At 44.0% G+C, this 22098-nt stretch overlaps 7 protein-coding genes across 7 annotated transcripts; 4 read left to right on the top strand and 3 right to left on the bottom strand.

The window, feature by feature from the left end:
- Positions 1-1238: 1238 nt before the first annotated feature.
- On the bottom strand, positions 1239-2891 carry NAM8 (Nam8p; the record flags this gene model as incomplete). The annotated part of the gene is made up of 1 exon (XM_018878887.1): positions 1239-2891. One exon carries the CDS (start codon positions 2889-2891, stop codon positions 1239-1241), a length of 1653 nt encoding a protein of 550 aa, XP_018736857.1.
- Positions 2892-5372: 2481 nt separating this feature from the next.
- AWJ20_1967 (uncharacterized protein) lies at positions 5373-7019 on the bottom strand (the record flags this gene model as incomplete). The annotated part of the gene is made up of 1 exon (XM_018878886.1): positions 5373-7019. The coding sequence occupies one exon, from the start codon at positions 7017-7019 to the stop codon at positions 5373-5375; it is 1647 nt and encodes a 548-aa protein (XP_018736856.1).
- Positions 7020-8435: 1416 nt separating this feature from the next.
- Positions 8436-11015, top strand: AWJ20_1966 (uncharacterized protein; the record flags this gene model as incomplete). The annotated part of the gene is made up of 1 exon (XM_018878885.1): positions 8436-11015. One exon carries the CDS (start codon positions 8436-8438, stop codon positions 11013-11015), a length of 2580 nt encoding a protein of 859 aa, XP_018736855.1.
- Positions 11016-13094: 2079 nt separating this feature from the next.
- MSS4 (1-phosphatidylinositol-4-phosphate 5-kinase) lies at positions 13095-16409 on the top strand (the record flags this gene model as incomplete). The annotated part of the gene is made up of 1 exon (XM_018878884.1): positions 13095-16409. One exon carries the CDS (start codon positions 13095-13097, stop codon positions 16407-16409), a length of 3315 nt encoding a protein of 1104 aa, XP_018736854.1.
- Positions 16410-17009: 600 nt separating this feature from the next.
- On the top strand, positions 17010-17399 carry AWJ20_1964 (uncharacterized protein; the record flags this gene model as incomplete). The annotated part of the gene is made up of 1 exon (XM_018878883.1): positions 17010-17399. One exon carries the CDS (start codon positions 17010-17012, stop codon positions 17397-17399), a length of 390 nt encoding a protein of 129 aa, XP_018736853.1.
- A 1310-nt stretch (positions 17400-18709) lies between these two features.
- Positions 18710-19240, top strand: AWJ20_1963 (uncharacterized protein; the record flags this gene model as incomplete). The annotated part of the gene is made up of 1 exon (XM_018878882.1): positions 18710-19240. One exon carries the CDS (start codon positions 18710-18712, stop codon positions 19238-19240), a length of 531 nt encoding a protein of 176 aa, XP_018736852.1.
- Positions 19241-19279: 39 nt separating this feature from the next.
- Positions 19280-19960, bottom strand: SDO1 (guanine nucleotide exchange factor SDO1; the record flags this gene model as incomplete). Its single annotated transcript, XM_018878881.1, has 1 exon — positions 19280-19960. One exon carries the CDS (start codon positions 19958-19960, stop codon positions 19280-19282), a length of 681 nt encoding a protein of 226 aa, XP_018736851.1.
- Between the last annotated feature and the right edge of the window lie 2138 nt (positions 19961-22098).

Here is a 22098-nt window from a genome sequence, read left to right as displayed (position 1 = left end):
TCATCAAAGAGTGTTGATAGTTCGTCGAAATATATCAGGAGTCATATCCTTTCAATATCTATTTATACAAAGACCATCATGCTCAGAAGGACATTACAGTTAAATGGAATGCTCAGTGCTTCCATGAAACAGGTCTCGCCTGTTCTTCGTGCCTCTTCTCTTTCGATCCGCCAAGCATCTACCAAAGGTGACGACCGTCTTGTAAGTAGTACTCTACCAGTTCTTGAGACCATAATTGGCAATTAGTTGATATTTATGAAAATAGCACGAGTGTTGCTTAACTTTCCATGTTACAGTGGGAAGAACTGATTAAGCTGGACAGTCAGTCAAGTCATGAGTCAAAGCCTTTGAAGGTACCAGAAGGTGATGCGCGCGATGAATAGTTGCTAACGACATTGTAGATTGGAGACTACCCCGATGTGCCATTCGAATATTACCACCACAGAAATCAGTACAAGAAGTACTACGACCAGCAAGCGCGAAGACAATTCAATGAACCCCTGCATCACCAATCTGACCTGACGGACGTGTGGTCTCCCGACAGATTTGACATGGTTCCCGACAGCACAGCCGTCAGATATAATCTGTACTTTATTGGAGGTGTTGTCTCCTTCTTTGGCATGATCTACTTCTTCTTCTACCCCGAGCGTCCTGCTGTCAAGAGAAACTATCCATATGGTGGTCTCTACAAGGCTCTCGGAGGTACCGAAGCTGACAAGGAGCTGTATCAAGCTGATGTTGACGAAGAGTATTCATAATTTATAGAAAATGCACTGTAATTTTCGTTCGTATCGCGAAGTTTCTCAGACCAGGGATCGGCCCTCCACGGTCGAGTAATAACATAACACCATATTGTAGCCACTCCTGCGTAGCAGGAGCAACCAGGGTCTGGGGCGGAGCCCCAGCCGCCGGAGGCAGGTGCCCATATAAAATAGATGAGAAGTAAGGAATTTGTTGTTTGATATAAATATAGACAAAACGTATACAAAAACGTATGAGCAGATGCGAGGCACCGGATGAATAAAATAGACATCACAAACAGAAGCAAAATGGAAATAAGGATCAAATGTCACCAACCAGTGGGTAAAGGGACTGGTCGGTGCGATGACGATACCGGCAATAACAAAAACACCATACAAAAGAAGAATGAGACAAAAGTAGAAACCAGAACAATGAGAAAATAATAATAATAATAATTGCTTCACATGGGGCAGGAAACCGATTTTATTTTTGGGCGCTTATTGGGCGTAGACTCCATGGTATCCGCGGCCATCAGCGTCCATTCTGTCCAGACGTCCGTCACGGGCAGCAAGGTAGAGCTCGTTAAGACGAGCGACAGGAACTGGCTCAGAGGGGTCTTGGCCAAGTGGGAGCAGTGGATCGGCTCCGTTATTGACTTGTGCAACACCAGGAACAGGACCAGCAGCACCAGCAGCGCCAGCGACACCAGGAATGGGACCTCCAAGTTGCTGTTGTTGCTGACCGTGGATATCAACTTGTCCCTGCACATGTGGGTTTATGGGTCCATATGGACCGTAGTGAGGTTGTGCTGGAATGTTCAATTGAGGATACACATTTGGTGGGGGAGGGGCAGGTCTGTAAGCACCAGGGGGAGGACCATTATTACCGCCAGGACCGCCCGGAAGGCCGTTAAGACCGGCATTAGCAACAGCATTTTGAGATCTTCCCCAAGAAAGTCGGACGCGGGAGCTGCCAATAGGATATCCCTGCATCTGAGTGATAGCGGCTTCGGCAGAATGGCGCTGGACAAACTGAACAAATCCACAGCCCTTGCCTGGTGGAATACGAACATAGGTAATATCACCGAAACCAGCGAAATATCTGCGGAGTTCGTCCTCAGTAACATGACCTGACAGTCCACCAACAAAAACAGTGGTGTTATTAGGATCCGTGAACTGGTTTAGTGTCTGAGGAGTACCATAGTAGCCAGCAGGTGGTGGAGGGCCACCCATGCCCATTTGATGATATAAGCCGCCAGGACCGCCGACATTGGGACCAGCTCCATTACCAGAGTTGCCTACCAAACCGTTTTGACCTGGTTTCGACTTGGGGGTGGCAGTTGAGATTCTAATGGGTCTATTGCCCAAGAAGAAGCCCTGCATCTCAGCAAGTGCTCTTTGCATGTGAGTCTCATCATTAAAACGAACAAAACCGTAACCTCTCGAGGCATTAGTCGATGGGTCGGTCATAATTTTGGCCGATTTACAAGACGAATAGCGCGATTGAAACAATTGTAAAAGGTTGAATTCAGTGACTTCGGGAGACAAATCGCCAACAAAAATCGAGAACTCGGGGCCCCGGTCATCGCGCTTATCAATCAAACCTCCACCAGAGGCCCAGTTCAATCGGAACACGCGTTGACTGTTTGGGATAGGCTGGCCATTAAGACTAAGAGCCTTGGCAGCTGCTTGAGGAGTGCCAAAGTCAACAAAACAGTAGCCAGCATTGACACCAGAGTATTTATCACGGATCAGCTTGACAGTCACATTTTCACCAAAGTTTTGCCAGATCTTACCAATAGCATTCTCATCGTACCAAGGCTCAAGTTCGCCCATCCAGAGAGTAGACTTGCTATCAGAAGAAGCAGTAGGGGGTGAGCCAGCAACAAGAGCAGGAGAAGTCGAAGTACCAGGGGGAACAACAGAACCAGCTCCATTAGCATCTAAACCAACGGAACCAGCAGCGCCAGTAGTGGTAGCAGACGATGCAGAACCGGCAGTACCAGCAGCACTAGCATCAGTAGTGACAGAAGAAGGCTCGACCTTGGGCTCACCAGAGTTGGAAACAGAGATATCAGCAGCTTGAGGCTGTGATTGTTGCTGCTGCTGTTGTTGAGCTTGGGCCTCTGAATAATCATAAGAAAACGACATGACGGATGCAATAATAACGGCGAGAAGTTAAACCAGGGAAAAAAAAATCAAATAAATCAGAAGAATCAGCACACCACGATCACTTGTATATACAAAATAATGTCCTTAGTGAAAGCACGAAGAAAATAATAAATTACCACGAAAACAAATCAAGACAGATGTTCAACAAAACAAATAAAAAAAACTCCTGAAACCAAAGGTAGCAAAACTAGAAACAGAGAAGTACACAACACAAAGCAAACAAATCAAACGCAAAAAATCAGGTTTTAAGGGAATGAATACTTTTCAATTCGCAAAATCCCATGTAACGAAGTGGCGAGTAAGTGATCTGGAATCAGAGCTGGTAATAACCAAAAAAAGACTAGTAGATATCGTAACTGACTTCACAAAAACAAGACAATAGAAATCAGTTTGACAACAAAGATAGATTCTGTCTGTCAACTAGTGGATCGATGTAGGTTTAAATGTATGTATATAATACTTTTTCTAGTCAACTGAAAAAAATATTAACAACCAACAAAGAAAAAATAAATCAAAAAATAGCAAAAAAACCAATCAAGTCAAATCAATCAAATCAAATCAAATCAAAAAACAAAAAAATTTCAACCTCAGTTCAATTAGTTTTAATATTCAAACTCAGTATTATTCACGTTATCCAAATTCAAGCCAATATTCTCACAAACCCGTTTGACACCGAGATATTTAACCAGCAAAGACAAACTATAAAACAAATGTCTTCCTTTACTAATAAACAAAATGAAATGGAAATCAAACTAGTATTCTGAAAAAAAAAGCCCTCAAGAGAATATATTAGTGACGAAGACAAGAAAAAAAAATCCACTGGAACAAATAAAGCACAAGAGACAAATTGGTTTACTGCTAAAAAAGGTACGTTACGTTTCTTCGATCAAAAAATAGACGTGCCCAAACCCACAAGTGTCCAAATCTAGGGTAGGGGATGTAGCCACCTGGTTCGGGTCTTGCAGACAACTTCTATGTATAGAAGAGGTCCGGTTGAAGGGGGTGGTGATGCCTCCGGGGGCTGGGGCTCCGCCCCAGACCCTGGTTGTGCCCGCTTCGCGAGCAGCTGGGATTTGTGAGGGATGAATTGAGGGTGGTCGGAGTTTGTGAGGATTTTTTTACTGGTTTATTTGTTATAGGATCTGGTGAAATGATTAGCAATCGTATCGTGTGGTCGTCTTGCCAACTGCCAACTTTAATCCCTATCAAACAAGCCGATACTGCTGGTGGTCTCCACTGTAGGTGCGCCAGCACCCGGGTTCCGGCCGGCATCGTTGCTGGTCCAATGGTGCACTGCGATCGGGTATGCACCTGGGTCCAGTTTGGCACTTTCTCTCCCGGCCGTTCCTGGTAGAACAAAGTTTGTCAAACTCTTCAAAGTCTTCGATCAATGGCAGTCCTCACTGAACTCTAAGTCAGCTGACTATCGTCAAATGAAGGTCCAACAATGGCATCTGACTGAGCCTTGTACTCTCTTTTAAGCCAATTGCCCCTTTGACCGGTTTCTGATTCCGGTATCGCTTGAGGTTAACCTCATGTACTGCCAGTTAGACACCCGTCAGCTGCCATCTGCACTTGCCAGGGCAGGCTAGACGCGTATTGTCGCGACACTTCTCCCAGCAGCTGCGAGTAGATCAATCATCTCTGGAGCCGTGTCATGCGCATCAGATCAGGAGGAGGGAACCGTCTGCTTTTTATACCAAGCTATGGGCTATTCTGGTCTATTGGTTGGATAATTTATAGGATAGAAAATTGGGGTCACTGTCAATGTTGATGATGTAGAGACATGCCTTTATTTGACTTGATTGCGCTCTTTCCCCTGATTTTCCCAGTGTTTTTCTGGAATAATTGCCAGGATCACGGCAAATCGGAAAATCAGTTGATCTGCGAGATGTTCTCTCGATATTCTCTCAGATGCCAAAAGTGAACGTTCACTTTGGATATTGTTGAATGAATTGTTAATAGTTAGTTCGTTCTGTATATATTACTTTAATTACACTTTTTACTAATACCAATTCTATAACATTATGCTCATATCTTTTTTTTTTCTAATCTTAAGTGTCCTAACTCTGTTAATTTGACCACTGTGCTCCCTAATACTTGTCTAATAATTTATTATAAATTGTATAAACTGTTTCAATTAGCTACCTTTTGGGGATGACGGCATTCCTAAAAATAAGCAGTCATTGAATCTAGGATTACCTTCAGCCAATGATATATTTGCATTCTCATATTTGCCAATGTTTTACTTACAATTGGTGAGAGGATGGCACTAGGATCAACCTGCCAAACTATTAGTGAAAATAGGCTGGACGAGAGAGCTGACATGAGTTATATAGAATTTTCTGCGCGAATTTAACGAGCTGCAAAGCGTAGAGCAGGGCTCCTACCGCTGAAGAAGCAGAGAAAAAGGAAGTGTAGTGAAGAAAAATAAATATGTTTAGGTAGACAGAGCTGCCTTTATCTATCAATGTGGCCAGTGAAATTTCCACGTCTATAGTCTAGATGTACGAAGGCTCGTTCCACAAATGGAAGCGTCTCGATAGCATATTGGAGTGCCTCAGCAATGTCGTGGCAGTCACGGAGGTTGTATTTGTCATCGAGGACAATGTCGACTTCAACTGTGATACGATCTCCAGCATGGTATGCATTTAGTGCAGTGATGTATTTGATGGAGTCCGAGAATCGCATGCAAAGATACAGAACCACTTGTCGGTCTTCAGGAGATGCAGCAGATCCTGTTAAGTTGTCGATATGTTCCATAGCAGTCGAAGCCCAAGAGTGGATGATATAGGCTGAGAGTGCCAGAGCACCAAATGGATCAAGCCACCAGATGTCGTAAGCATGGCCAACTAATGGGAAGAGCATGGAGAAAGTGTTGAAGACAATATCAGTCATGGCATCTTGTGCAAGTGCTTGTACAGCACTGGAGTCGATAGTACGACACCATAAATAACAAAACACCTTGACAACAATTGTCAATGACATGATTATAATAGAGGGAATTCCAATATCAACGGCACTGCCCTGCCGACCCTCGAGCAGCTTGTTAATAGCCTCATCACCGACTTTCAAAAACGACACAATGATCAAAATAGAAAAGACAAGTACTCCTATAGGCTCTAAACGCGATCTACCTACAGGGTAGAGGTGTTTGGTCTTCCAGTCCCTCTGGTCAACTAATCTTGTACTTGCCCAAATGATAAAGGTAGATAAGAAATCAAGAATCGAGTCGACTAACGAGGCTACTACCGACAACGAGTTTGTCAGCAGAACAACAATGACCTTTCCTACTAAAAGAACAAAATTAATAACAAAATTGACATAGATAGCGAACATGACCATGTTAGACTTATCTTCACGAGATTCACCACCTAAAAGATTGCTCTCTTCGTCGATATTAGCAGGAACTCCCTGACGGTTTCCAGGCGGCGATGGGGGGTCATCAGCCTTCTTGGATGTGGTTCCATTAGGAGCTCCAAGATCAATATCGTCACCATACACTTTGAGCATGGATTGAGGAATTCCCGAATCTAACAATCTGTCAATAGCCTTGTATCTCTCAATAAGATCATTTTGCTTGGAGTAGTACTCTTGAATAGCTTTGGCCCGTGAGATCTGACGGATCTGCTCTTCTGTTTTGCAATATCTGCTCCAGTCTCGCAATGGACAGGATTTGCCAATTAGACGAAACGGTCTTCTTTCATGGAGATTTTCTAGTCTTTCGACATCCAGTTCTAAAGCAGCAGCATCTCCTAGTGAGATCCTGCTTCCGTGCTGCTGAAGCTGACTATAAAAACTATGATGGCGACTGGGTGACGTACCTCCAGCGCTATAACTGAAATGACGCTTTTTAAACGGATTATTTCCGAAATTAACATCATTGAAATTCAACTTGCTAGAGCTCCTACGACTAGAATCCGATGAAGGATTATAATCATTCACAGTCTCGTGATGATTACCAGAATTCATTAGAATACCGTTCTCATCCTGGCCCTCCGAGATGGTATATGACCGAGGTAGTGGATGGGGAGCTGACTCATCGTTTGGTGAGTACGCTAACAATGGTGAGCGCTCGTGCTCATTGCCAGAACGTTGGTCAGACATTTGAACTCTCGGGCGGTTTCTGGAGATATGACAGTGAGATCAAAAAAAATTCTCTTCGGGAGACCACTTCGGGTTCACGATTCCGATAAGAAGCAGCGAGTTGCCGTAATTAAACACAATATAAAGTTCTTATCAAAATCAGCCAGCTGTTAGATTTTGTATTTGACAACTGTAAAGTGCTGTGTGAAATTTTTTTCTCTGATTATATATTTTCTAGATAGAAACGAAATTCAGAGGCTGGTAACGCAGTGCCGACTTGAAACAACAGAGAGATTAGATGAGCCAAAATATTTGGCAGACGTGCTCCATGCACGTTTTTTAATTGTGCTGCCGAGATCAGCGATGGAACTTTTTTTCACGCAGCACCGAGCCGGTTGCACGGCTATCAGCATCCCTCGATGCTATTGGCTAAGTCATCTTCCGAGACAGGGCGTAGCTAGGCAGCTCCCGTGGTCGATAGACTGCCAACCAAGAGAAGCCAAGATCCAATTCGCACTCCACCTACCAACACTCGTCCCCGTACCAACTCTCAGCTGCTCGGACCTGACGTCACCCCCAGTGTCTACGATAGCTTTTTTTATTTCCACGTGCTTGCCCTGCCAGCATTAGTTAAGATCATCGAGCTTAGATAGCACCGATAAGCTCCTGGAGCGGCGGGTTAGGGCCCGTCTGTGACAAGGGTTGCCAGGCCAGGTCTGGGTGAATACTGGGCCCAGTGTGGGTTTTAGCACTGCCTCCGGCGGCTGGGGCTCTGCCCCAGACCCCGTGGCTCCTCTCGCTGCGCTCGAGTCGACCTAAGACGCCGGGAAGACGCACCGAACGTTCCCCCAGGGTCCTGGCCATCTCCTGCGAAGCAGGAGCAACGGGGTCTGGGGCAGAGCCCCAGCCGCCGGAGGCATGATCCTCCCCCATGGGTTCTAAGGAGAGTGCAGCAGGGCATCGGTTATTGACGATTGCGTTTTCCTGGATTGATACCCCTGATGAGGCGGGATGGTTTCTCCGTTGAGATGCGGCTAGCCGTAATTCCCCGGCAATACGAGGGTATGCAGGCTAGGGTGTCGAGTGTGGTAAATGAGCTGGGGTAGTCCGGGGGTGTGGAGACATTTTATCCCATGTGGCGGTTGGTTTCTGCTTTTCGGAAAGATGTTCGTCCGTGATAGACAGGAGAAAGACGGGAAAATTGTGTGCTGGGTGGTGTTGGGACTACGGTAGATGGAGTGGCTGCCGTGCGGAGATTATGGAAAAGACCGCTTAAAACTCCGTGTCCTGCAAGTGCTCATGCAAAGGGTGGGGTTGACATGTGGGGGTAATGGTGTGAGGGGTGGACATAAACCCGGAGAAATGCTATATAACTGACAAGTTTCTCTTCGATTTTGTCTAGTTTTTCCCATTATCTACAAAATATCTTTTTTCACAATGACATCTGGTCCAGTTAAACCAACTCATTCTACTACTTTGGCCAATTGGTCTTATCGTAAGGCCGGCACTGAAAAATGGACTGCCTCGAAGCATGGCAGACCAGCTACTCAGATCCACGTTGATCTGTTGGATAATGGCGAAATTCCTGATCCTTTTCTTGACGAAAATGAAAAGCTCGTTCAGTGGGTGGCTGATGAGGAGTGGGAGTATCAAGCCGAATTTACTGTCAGTTCCGAACAGCTTGAATCGGGCAAAAAGACCGATTTTGTCTATGAAGGTTTAGACACAGTGGCTACTGTTTATTTGAATGACAAACAGATTCTTCACTCGGAAAATATGTTCCATATTGGTCGTGTTGATATTACAAAAGATGTTAAGGTCGGTACTAATAATGTTCGAATTTTCTTTGCCAATGCCTTGATTCGATCCAGACAATTGGAGAAGATTCATGGTAAAATGAGACTGTTCAATGGTGAGACCAGTCGTGTCCAATTAAGAAAGTCGCAATATCATTACGGCTGGGATTGGGGTCCATTGCTCATGACCAGTGGTCCTTACAGACCTGTCAAGATTGAGACTTATAACTATCTTGTCAGTGATGTGTTTGTCAATGCCAAAGTTTCTGATGATCTGAAGGAAGTCACTGTATCCATTGAGGGTGAAATTGAGGGCTCCAAGGGTGAACCAGGCTACCTGCCTCTTCAATTCAAAGTGGATATCAAATCTCCTAGTGGTGAACAAGTTGTAAACAAGACTTTTGATATTTCTGTCGATAAAGACGGTGTTTCTAAGAACTCGCTCAAGATTGAGAACCCCCAGTTATGGTACCCTGCCAACTATGGTGAGCAGCACCTTTACCATATCACTGTAGACGTTGTATCTGGTAGTGAGACTATTCAGTCTATCGAAAAGGATGTTGGATTCCGCAAGGTCGAGCTCATCCAACGCCCATTAGTTGATCAGGAAGGTACTACATTCTTCTTCCAAGTCAACAATATTCCCATCTACTGTGCCGGAGGATGCTGGATTCCTGCCCATTCGTTTACTACCTGCTTAACTAACGACGACTACAAAAAATGGATCAAATTGATGATCGATGGGCACCAGAACATGGTCCGTATCTGGGGAGGTGGTATTTACGAGGAGGATATCTTCTATCAAGAGTGTGACAGACTTGGTATCATGGTTTGGCAAGATTTTATGTTTGCCTGTGGCCAATACCCAGGATACCCCGAGTTCCTCGAGTCTGTCTCAAAGGAGGCTGTTGATCAGTTGAAGCGTCTTCGTAACTACTGCAGTATTGTTCTCTATGCTGGTAACAATGAGGACTACCAAGTTGCTGAGGCGTACCCAGAAATCGAGTATGATCCCAATGACACTACATCAGACTATCTCAAAACCAACTTCCCTGCTAGACACATTTACGAGAAGATGTTTCCTGAGCTTGTTGCCGACTACTCGCCTGCTGTGCCATACCATCCTGGATCTCCTTGGGGAGGAAAGACTTCGAGCGACCCAACCATTGGTGATATCCATCAGTGGAATGTCTGGCACGGAAACCAAGAAAAGTATCAAGATTGGTACAAGCTTGGAGGCAGATTTGTATCTGAGTTTGGTATGGAGGCACTTCCTGACCGTAAGACTGTTGACCAGTTTGTTACTAAGGAACATGAGAAGTACCCACAAAGTCGTACCATGGATCTTCACAACAAGTCAGACGGCTTTGAGAGACGTCTTGCCTTGTACGTCATGGAGAACATCAAGGTCGAGGGTATGGATATTGACAACTGGATCTATGCTACTCAGTTGATGCAATCCGAGTGTCTTGCTTATGCCTACCGATGCTGGAGAAGACAATGGAAGGGACCTGGCCGTGAATACTGTGCTGGCGCTCTTGTTTGGCAAGTTAATGACTGCTGGCCAGTTACCAGTTGGGCCATTGTCGACTTCTACTACCGTCCCAAATTGTCTTACTACGCCGTCAAGCGAGAGTCGAGCCCTGTGTGGATTGGAATGTATCGTAACGTCAACTATCTTTCTGAAGAAGACAAGAAAGCTGCTGAAGAGGTACCCACTTTTGACTATTTCAAGCGTGAACACTTTGAGGACATTTGGGGTGTCAACAATACCATCCACGAGAAGAAGGTTGTTCTCCATGTCGAGGTGTACGAAATCGAATCCGGTAAGCTTGTTGAGACTCTGCCACCCAAACCAGTCACTCTTAAGGCTAACCAGACCACTGAGATCATTCAGAACCTGCCAGTAGAGTCCAAGACCCACCACGTCGTCTATTGTCGTCTGGTAGACGCCGACTCCAACAAGGTCATTGCTCGTGGAGGTGACTGGCCCCAACCTCTTAAGTACCTGTCCTTCCCAGACCGCCAAGTCAAGGTCAAGGTCGAGGATGGTCAAGTGCGCCTGTCCACCAACAAGCCAGTCAAAGGTGTCGAGATCACTGTCAAAAACAAGGACCTCTTCCTCGAAGACAACGGTATCGACCTGTTCCCTGGCGACGACCAGACTGTCATCATTCGCGGTCTCCTGTCCACAGACGAGGTCACTATCAGGCACTACTAAACGATATACTAAATAAAATTACTATATAATGCTTTTTCGCGTTGTAGCCACTGTGCCTCCGGCGGCTGGGGCGCTGCCCCAGACCCCGTTGTGCTCGCTTCGCGAGCTTTCGTGTCACAATCTCCGGTTCTGTTGCATTGCACGTAGTTTCCTACCGCCGACCGACCTGGTCTGGGCCGCGCATCGTCGATTTGGGCTGGCTGGCTGGCTGGTCGAGACTCCGATCGCTGTACGCACCGGCCGATCGCCAAAATGATTTTCCGATACAAACGCATAGAAACCCGACCGGATGTTCTCGACGGGCCAGTTGCCTCCGGCAGCTGGGGCTCTGGCCCAGAGCTTGTGGCTCCCGCTTCGCAGGAGACTGCTAGCACAATCGACACAACCGACTCGAGCGCAGCGAGAGGAGCAGCGGGGTCTGGGGCGGAGCCCCAGCCGCCGGAGGCGCCATCGACCCTGAAACATTGTGCTCTTGGCGCAGGTCCATGTCGCATGTAACGTGATATGCGACAATGAGACAGGCAGTCCCAAAACAAACAAACGACTGCTGCCGTGGACCTGCTTAATTAATTTTTGGGTCAATCTGAGATCGGATAGCGGCAACACCAGCCCCACACCATGCCAGATTGGCTGGTCCCGGCAAAGCTCTGCAACCAGGCTCCTGGTACGAGGGAGTTTTGGGGGTCGGTTTTGGGGGTCATCATATCATGGCGGATCTGAGACCAACCCCACATAATCAGGTGGATATGAGCGGTATATGAAGCGGCAGTTCAAGGTGTGGGATCTGGTGTGTACAAGCCAGGTCAGAGTGCTAGACAAATGGTCCGAGGAACCGTGAAACATTGACAATCAGCATCTCGCAGTGGGTTTATTCCGTGCCCAAGATCCCTTCCAAGTAGAGAAACTCTAATCCAGCCCTGCTTTTGGCAGCAGATAGCTCCAGCAGATAGCAGAAGCAGAAGCAGAAGCAGAAGCAGAAGCACACTAAAAATCACGGTGCATGCATAGAAAACGGTGCAGCTGGGACACTGCCACTCTCATTTATTACCAATAGCACGGCTTGATAAGTAAGATCCGATAGGGAAGGTTACCCCCATGCTTACCGTTATCGATTGGTCTGACTGGGAGGTTACACAAGCAGCCATGCAGCAGGCTGACATTAGACTACAGCAGGCCACATCAGGCTACAGCAGCCAGCGACTGACAGTAGCCGAAACCCACTTTAGGAGGGTGAGGGTACAACAACGCCTTACAAGGAGAAATCTATCAACGCCAAAAAGAGGTGGAAATGGAAATCATCAACATACACATTGTCTTTTTGCACATCAACATAATCCCGCCAGTTAATTCATTCTGGGAAAACAATTGTCAACACTGGCTATTGATTGATTTTCGAAGATTGTTAAACCAGTACGACTTCTTCGACATCCTCCACACCTCCGTTTGGTTTGGTTTTGTAAAGTATGTGGTTTATTATTGGCGCTTAAACATGGCCTAGACCCACTATCAGGAACCCACTCGTAGACGGCACATGCCTCAACATCCAGGCCTACCGGTGAACTATCCACTAACAATTATCTCTAGATAGAACAGGTCGCACGATCATTTGTGTAGCATTAACTAAAACTCGGAAGATAGTCGACCTCCGATTTCTCGCCTGCTGTATAAGGGGCTATTGGGTTTGACTGAGTGTGTTTTGCGGGATTGGGTAACACACGTTATTGTCCACTTTCGACCAGTTTTGACCGGTTCCGACCTCATACCAACAAGGTCACATCAGCACCAGACCGTATTTATCAGCAAGTCAGGCTGAATTCTGGGTTATACTTAGAAACAGCCTGCAACTTTTAAAAGTCCGAATCAAGTTGGTGTCTACCTTTCAATCTCGACTCGGTTCAACTACTATTATTTACTTCTGACTGAGATACTGGCTTTGTTGAACTGTTCATTCGGCTGATCTTTTGACTGGTCAATACTGGCAAATTCAACTGTTTGTATACCTTCGCTAGTAGGTTGCTGATCGAGTGGTGATTCGCCTCTAACGCACACGCTCATCCTTTCATTTATTTACACGGTCAAATGCTAGCTGCTTCTTCACCATCTGTAACTCAACTACAGCTACCGTTTTCATACCAAAGGCATAGTAACGAAGCGTTTGAGAGCGAAAAAAGTCGTCAGCATTCCAGTGGCACCAGTACAAGTACCGACACCAGTGGTGGTGCAAGTGTTAGTGGAAGCGACGACGAACATAAGCTCAACAGCAAATTATCCATTGTTACAAACGGAGGTACCTTAGTAGCGGATAACGAGCATCAATCGAGCGACGACATCGACGACGCTTTCCTTTCCCACAATTCGCTATCAGCGAGATCCATGTCTTCGTTAGCTACGACTGTTGATTCCCGTGATTACGAAAAGAGCATATCAACGAATATCGCAGTTCATTCTGCGCCACTAGATGGACAGATGACCAGCAGTGCTAGTTCGATTAATGGTTTGAGTACGACTTTTCTGCCCGTGGGTGACTTTCATGTCGATGGGCCTGTCAACGGTACAGACGATGTTTCGAGTCTAGATAATAATACTGTCGAGATTGAGACGGATGGGACTCGTGGATTCGACAATGACGACGCCAGTTATGCTCGAGGACAACGTTTTGGAAGTGATACTTTTTACGACGCTCCAAATAGCAACAATACCAGCTCATCCCTAACAGCCGATAGTTTATTGACTGTAACTGATAATGCCGACCATCGAGAACAGCCAGCAAGTCAACCTCACGAATCTTCACAGTTGGCAAGCTACAAGGGCTTGAGAGTGTCTACGAAAGGGGATCTACCAACGCTTTCATGTGCTCCAGAAGTCGTTGCAAACGAATTGTCGACTGTGAACTCGGAAGAGAGGAGTGTTAATGAAAAGCCATCAGAGAATGGTAATAGTATTGAGCATGAGGGCTCCACTGCACACGGCGAATTCCTGACTGCTCCAACTATGGATTCTGCTGAAGCAACTTCGGGCACAACTTCAACTACTTCGACATCATCTACCCCTACTAGCATTTCCAACAGTTCAACCGCCACATCTGATAGCAGTGTTACCACGCCAGTTGTAAGCGCGACACCGCTTCCATTTACACCCCCTCAACCAAACTATCACTCTCCTAAATCACAATCAGCATCAACATTCACCCCTACAAGCACATCGGTTTCCAAACCAGCCAGAAACGATAGCAGCTCAAATTCTGGCCCCAATCAGTCCCCTCTAACAACACAAGCTTCCAATGCGAGAACATCGTCGACATCCTCAGTTGCCACGGCAAATGTTTTAGCTAATAGTAGCTCGACCTCGCCTGTCCCAAGGCAAATGCCAACGTTTCGAGGATCGTTACCAGGAATTGAGTCGTCTCCACAGTTGCTCGATCCTATACCCTCACATGTTCGGACATCTATAGGCTCGACCCCGCCTTCTCCGAATGTTCGTACATCGGTTGGTTCGGCTTTTTCTTTTGACGACCAACGATACCTCTCCCGCGCTAGCACTGGAAGCCACCATAGCATTGCATCCCCCACTTCTCCAGTGTCGGCACAACAATTAGCATCACTAAGATCACCCAATCCATCTGCATCTTCCTCATCTTCTCTACCAAGTATGGTACGAGAAAGAGTATCCAACGCTGGTAGTGTTGCCGTTCCTAATGTCAATAGTACTGGAGCTGTAGCCATGACTGGTTCTACCATTGCAACTGCAAATATTGCACCCACCACATTAATGGGACCGCCTCAATTGCCAACCCGTGCTTTAAGTCAACAAATCGTTTCAACTAGTAACCAATCCAACAACCGCAATTCTTTGTCATCTCAGAGATCTGCTGCCTCGTCACAGGAAGTTCCTTCGATTCGACGCTTATCTTTGTATTCACATAGAAACTCTTTCTCCTTTTCCCGACGACGTAGCATAGCAGGACCGCCAATTCCATCCAATGGTCAAGAACTTGATCGCTCGGCCACTGTTATTGAAATTGAACGATTAAGAGAGGAAATCATTGTTCAACGAGAACTTCGACGGAGACGTAGAGAGTTTCTAGAAGACGAGAGAGTTCTGATGGGTACAAAGGTATCTGAAGGTCATGTTAACTATGTAACTGCGTACAATATGCTGACTGGTATCCGAGTATCTGTATCACGTTGCAATGGTAAAGTCGACAGGCCATTAAACGATGAAGACTTCGTGGCTAAAAACAAGCTGGCTTTTGATGTTTCTGGTAATGAATTGACACCATCTGCCAGGTACGACTTCAAGTTCAAAGACTATGCACCATGGGTTTTCAGACATCTTCGCGAGCTGTTTAAGCTCGATCCAGCAGATTATTTGATGTCTTTAACTTCAAAGTACATTGTATCTGAACTAGGATCTCCAGGTAAGTCGGGCTCTTTTTTCTATTTCTCTAGAGATTATCGATTTATCATCAAAACAATCCACCATTCAGAACACAAGATGCTACGCAAGATACTCAAAGATTACTACAACCACGTCAAGAATAACCCCAACACATTGATCTCTCAATTTTACGGACTGCATCGTGTCAAGCTGCCATTTGGAAGGAAAATTCATTTCATTGTAATGAACAATCTTTTTCCTCCTCATCGTGATATCCATCGTACATATGATCTCAAGGGCTCGACTCAAGGAAGACGATTACAACCACAGGATTCCAAAAAAGCTGTAGTATACAAAGATCTGAATTGGATAGATGCTGGTGAAAGTATAATGTTAGGACCAACCAAGAAGCGTCAATTTTTAGATCAACTAGAAATCGACGTTGCCCTGCTCAAACGACTTAATATCATGGACTATTCTCTACTAATCGGTATTCATGACTTGACCAAGGGAAACACTGAAAATATCCGTGACAACACTCTGCAAGTTTTTGAACCTGGATCTGCAACAATTTCTCAGACCAAGGTGAATGAATTGCGTAAAGCTCTCACCACAGCTAGTCCTACCGCCCTAGCACAGCTCGACCTGGTGTTGAATCAATACGAAAGAAACGATTTTATTTTCTACGCCGACTCTGGCGGGTTCAGAGCAACAAACGAAAATAACGAACCCTTAAACGATATTTATTATCTTGGAATCATTGACTGCCTTACTCCTTATACGTTTACCAAGCGTGTGGAAACATTTTTCAAAGGCCTGTCCAATGCCCATGTTACTATTTCTGCCATCCCTGCATTAGAATACGGTGATAGATTCTTCAAGTTTATCAAATCTGTAGTGGTTTCCAAAAGAGAGGGCCAACAGAACGTTATCGGTGAGGAAACCGCTCCCTCTGCCATTGAAGTTCACCTCCCTGTACTCTCTGAAGCTTCCACAGAAGCGCGATCGGTAAACTAGTGTCTCGTATCTATTATATATTATTTTATTCCTTTTTATTCTCTTTCTCTCTAGTCTCGTCTCCTTAGCTGTTTCCATGCCCTTTGCCGGCATTGTCGGGGTTAGCGGAGATACCGGTCTTGCCATTATAACACGGAAAACATAAAACAAATCTAAAATAGAATAAAACATAAAACAAATGATTTTGACTAATTCTCTTCGTAATCTAAGGATAATTCAGGTCTTATTGATGGATATAGGAGATGTAAGAGTAATATGTACTTGCAAAGTCCGGTTCATGACCCCTGAGAAGTCACATGTCCGCTCGAGATCATAGATCATAGCCCTTGCCCAGATAGATTTGAAATATTCATTTTAGTCACAAATACATTTTTCTGGACATCTTGTATTGAAATATTGAAATATGGTCGTAAGTATCATTGTATTACAGAAATACTGGTTTATCTAACAATGTAGCATCACGCTGATTTTTCCAAGTTTCAAGGAGATACGTCCAAGACAGAGGCTTACGAGCAAGTGCTCGACTCCATTGATGCATTACTTGAAGGTCAAGACAATTGGGTTGCTAATACTGCCAATGTTTCGTCATTGCTATGGAATATGTACAAATCTTTGGAGAGCAGTCCATTATCGAAAGTAAATTGGGCTGGTTTTTATGTAGTAGACCCAAAAGACTCGAGCCAGCTCATTCTGGGTCCATTCCATGGTCAGGTTGCCTGTCAAATTATTAAAATAGGCAAAGGTGTCTGTGGAACTGCTGCTTCATCCAGAGAAACACAGCTAGTAAAAGATGTTGAGAAATTCCCTGGACATATTGCATGTGATGGAGATACGAAATCAGAGATTGTTGTTCCCATTGTGGACAAATCCTCTGGTAAAGTATTCGGAGTTATTGATATTGACTGTCAAGAACTAGAAGGCTTTGATGAAGAAGATCAAAAATACCTAGAAATCCTGGCAGAGAAGCTTATCAAGTACTGTAAATGGTAAAAAAGTAATGTATTGTACTTGTGAGGGGTTCCAAATACTAGGTTACAAGCACAGCCGAGAACCTCTAAAGTTTTGAAGATAGATGCCGGTCATAATATTAGAAAATAACAATACTAATGATAATAATAAAATAATAAACAATGGAAGCATACGTAGGTTGATGCTATCTCCACCAAACGTAAAAAAATATTAGAAACACAAAGACGAAGAAAAGTAACCATGTCCTCCAGCCAACACCTGATCGTTCTGCCATCCTTAGCATACGAGAAAAAGTACCCTTTAGCCTTAGTCTAGCATTTTCAAAGTTCTCTTCCTGATAATGTTGTTAGTATATTGAGAACTACCATTCAAAGACCTGTCGCACTTACCATATTATTTAATAGTTTGTTGGAATCACGGACTTCTTCTCCGATTTTTACTGTAATCTATAAGCAATAGTTAGTAAAATGATTTTTGACATACCACACCTTGGTCAGCTTATTATCACGGATCAGTTCAGGCTCATATTAACGATCCCCTAAATCACACATACATCTTTTAACATGCGCACTTTCGCAGTAAGACCCTCAATCTGCTCATCACTTTGAGATTCAAGCTGAGACAAGACTTGATCGGAATACTGTCCTTTGGAGTTTGGAGTAGCCGCTTTGTACGGAGTACCAGCTCGCGAAGAAGATGCCGAATTGGTGCCAGAATTTATCACCACTGAGGGATTGTAACTGCCAACATTTGAAAATAGTTGTGTCCTATCCCGCTGGTGTGCTTGCCCTGATGTATATCGAGAAGTCATTTCAAAATCGACTCCTTTACTGCCAAATTACCAGCTACTCAAATGTTTATACTGACAATAAGTAGAAGAAGTTGAAGATCTATGGAAGATATCTTGTAAATAAATGGTCATGCAGCAATGCGCACTCTACTCGTGATCTGGCAATTGCAGCTAGCCGCGTCAGCAATGGCGCCAAAGAAAGCTCGCAACGAGTGACTGGCGGCTCAAAAGAGGCATGTTTCAAGTTTATTTTACTTGAACGGTCCAGGTTTATTTGAAGTTAAAAATATTTACAAATAATAGAAAATTGTCATAGTCTCCAATTTCCCTAGCCTATCCGAAGCCATTGAATTCAGTGAACACCAATTTATATCTAACGATGATCTTTAGTAGGACAAATGTAAGTCCACAAATTCTCTGAATATAAGGCATGTCATCTAGCTTTGTTTTATTTACATCATATGATTTGAAAAGGGATATTATAGAACAAAATAATTCTAATCATAGATCCAGGGGTCAGGGTTAGGACGAATTTGCTATGATGAAATTCGACGATCTCCAGGATCTAGCTGGAACACTACACAATATGAGCGAGAGCAACGACAAGATTGAATTTCCAGCCGCTTCAAAGACTAAGTCAATTGAATTGCAAGACGGGCATATAATCGATGTTGTCACGGTAGGATTTGAGGACAAGATTTCAGTCATGGTCAACTATGACGGTCGTATAGGTAAAATATACTACGTCCCATTACTTGCATCTTCAACATCACACCTTGCAAATTACGAAAATCGGGATGATGATGGGAATCCGGAAAATGACTTGCTACCTTTATCGCATTTGACTCCAATGCCGTTGGTTGGTGGCTCAAGCGACCATGATGTGCAGGGTAGGCTCTACGCTTCAATGATTGCATCAATTGTATCTCGACAATCACCGGATGAAAATCGAACTGTTCTAGTTGGTCTTGGAACTTCCATAGGCCCGCGACCCGATGAAGAAATTACTATTGAGCATCGCAAGCAACTGCTTGAGATTGTAAAACTAGTACAAGAGTGTAGAGTTTGGTAACGATTACATACCGTCTTCATGCCTATTTATTTTAATTGATTATAGATCCTGATCACCCTCTTTGACAACGGCAGTGTCAAGTACTTCGACAGAGCCTCTGCCTTTTGTTTCTTTTTGTATGAGTTCATCAAGTATTCTGAAATTACCTGGATCAATAAACGCAGTAAGTTCCCACTTACCAGACCAATCCTCATCATCTATTTCCGCTGTCAGAGCTTTAACTTTGTCCGAAAATTTCTTTGCATCCTTTGACGAATCTACTCGAATTAGGACCTTCATTCTCGCTCGTACAATAGGGATAATATTACTTTGCATCAGGAGTTTAATTGCGTCTAGGGCCTGGATTTTGGCAGATTTATTAGGAACCATGTTAAAATTACTCTCAGATAGTGCCTTGTCAATGATTGAAGTAGGATATGGACGTTTCGTGCCAGGATTCACACATTTAGCAGCTATAAGTTGAATAATTTCAGCATGCATCTGGTTGGACAAGGCCTCTCGCTCCTTGCCACCGACCTGTAGTTCTCCCTTCTTAAGTATCTCCTGAATAATAACATTTTGATCAGTGGTACCAAACGCAGCTTTCAAATCTTCGTTGTTGGCAACTTGGCCCTTGGAAACATGAACGAATACCTGAGGAATTTGTAAGACTTCATCGAGATCCTTCTCCCTGTCTATGTTAGAATGACTATTATGTGAGGAACTTCCACTCGTTAGCATAGCCTGTTTTGGAAATGGCACAACTGCTGAGAGTGAAAATAAAGTTGATACGATGGACTTACACTCCTTTTCTCCAATCCTGCACTTTGTTCTGATAGCATGCGATCTCAAAGCGCTTCTTCCCTAAAAAGTTAGTAGTTGATCTTCTCTGTTATGTTTTCTTACATACCCTTTTTAATTCTCACAAGTGAGACATTGGTAAGCTTAATGGACCCAGACGGTTGAAACACTGGCATATTTTCTTGGTAAATACTCTACTTCTCATGTTGAATGGAACATTAATAAAGGGCGAAGGCGCAAATCAATATGTGAGGGTTATTGAAGCACCTGTCGTAATATATGCACATAAATTAGGATGCGCAGATCCCGCATCTTGGACAATAGAAGTAACGGACGTAACAGTGCGATGTTTGATCATCATGCTTTTTCGTATACAAATATAATTCATGATATATAGCTTCTGATCATAAATGGACATCGTCGACTATTAAATTCCTTAATACAGGTCCGGTCCGGCCATGCACTGTTAGTTGAATGGTTCCATCGTTTCACTCAAGGATGTCGAAAAGCTATGTCGGTGCGGTAGCCTTGATAGTATCTCTCATATCATGAACGAGTGTCTACTCTCATAAGAAGCACAAAAGAAGTAGATGACAAACTGCCCAGCTTCAACGACCTTATGTGTTTAGACTAAACAAGGCGCTTTATCTAACAGCCTGGCTGAAGATGACTGACATCCACAGTTGAGTTAAAGAATAACTATTTGGCGCTGGTCTTTACTGAATCAGAAGTTTATCAACTTCCAAAGGTACAAAATCACGGGATAAATTATTCAATTCGACTGGAACTAAATATTAATTTAAAGAATGAAAGTAAAAATGTAACAGTGTCGCTCGTTTATGCCTATATAAGACAATAAACGAATATCAATTAATCAATGTTCTAAGGTAGGTTATGGTCTTGCTGATACTCAAAAGATGAAAGTCTGCTCAGTAGGCTTTGAGCATATATCGGGCCCATGTCCTTAGGGACTGAACCCTTCCTCAGGACATTATGTGTAACAATCAGGATTTTCGATTAATCTGGAAGATGACCACAGCCAAAATAATTGAATAATAGACGAAGAGAGTTGTATTAGAACAAGACATAGAGACAATGAGTCAAAGGCTTGTATCACAATTTATTATCAGAGGATCTTAAATAGATGTAGAGCGATAATGCAGAATAGTGGATGATGAGATTTGTGGTGCTCGGGCAGGATCATTCGCGGCAATAATAAAGTCCTATACTATACATAATTATTTCAATACACGTTACGAGGTCTCCATCACGCTGTTGCGGTTTGGTATGTTGGCAATCCACGTAACAAGTAGGGTTCAGAGACACAAACACAGTCATGTTCCATAGAGGCAATGCGAACCGCCGAAGACAGAGATTGAACGGACTGTTGGATTATGCGTTGGATTTAAAGGTTTGGTTTATTAGCATTTTTTTCATTTCCATAAAATAAAATTAATTAAACCCTGAATGATTTGAATCAGTGGAGGGAATACTAATGCACCTCAAGGAGATCAAACGCGGTGCAGCTACAGATTATGGTAGGTGTTCGGCAGAAAAGATAGTAGTCGATGGGGTGATTAGAGGAACAAGTGGTATTTAGTTGGGGACATAGTGGAGTTGGTGGTTTCTTGGTAGTTGAATAGGAAGTCAGGGGTATAGAAGAGCAATATAGCGCACGCAGATGAACAGTGGGGTAGGGATCTTTTCAAGAAATTCAGGTAGATTTCACAGTGTTTTCAAAGTTGATTTGATGTTTGCATGAGTGTAGTTGTTCGGATAGGGTTCGTGGAATAGTTAGGTTTAGATGACATAGGATATAGGATATAGGATATAGGATATATAGAGAGAGAGTAGGTTGTGTATAGGAGTTGGGAGAATAGGGTTAGGACGATAACGCTCTTTAACATTCTTAACATTTTGCGAAGCAAAATGACGCTCTTATAACAATATATAGGCGAAGCCTAGATATTGTAAGTAGAAAATTTCTTTGAAATTTTCGCTCTTAGTAGCGTTAACGCTCTTAAAACAAATTTTAGGCGAAGCCTAAAATTTGTAGTAGGGATATCAATAGTAACAGA

The sequence above is a fragment of the Sugiyamaella lignohabitans genome, chromosome B (genome assembly GCF_001640025.1).
Source record: "Sugiyamaella lignohabitans strain CBS 10342 chromosome B, complete sequence".
NCBI lineage: Eukaryota > Fungi > Ascomycota > Dipodascomycetes > Dipodascales > Trichomonascaceae > Sugiyamaella > Sugiyamaella lignohabitans.
Note: the sequence above shows the minus strand (reverse complement) of the source record. Positions and strands in the feature narration are given on the sequence as shown.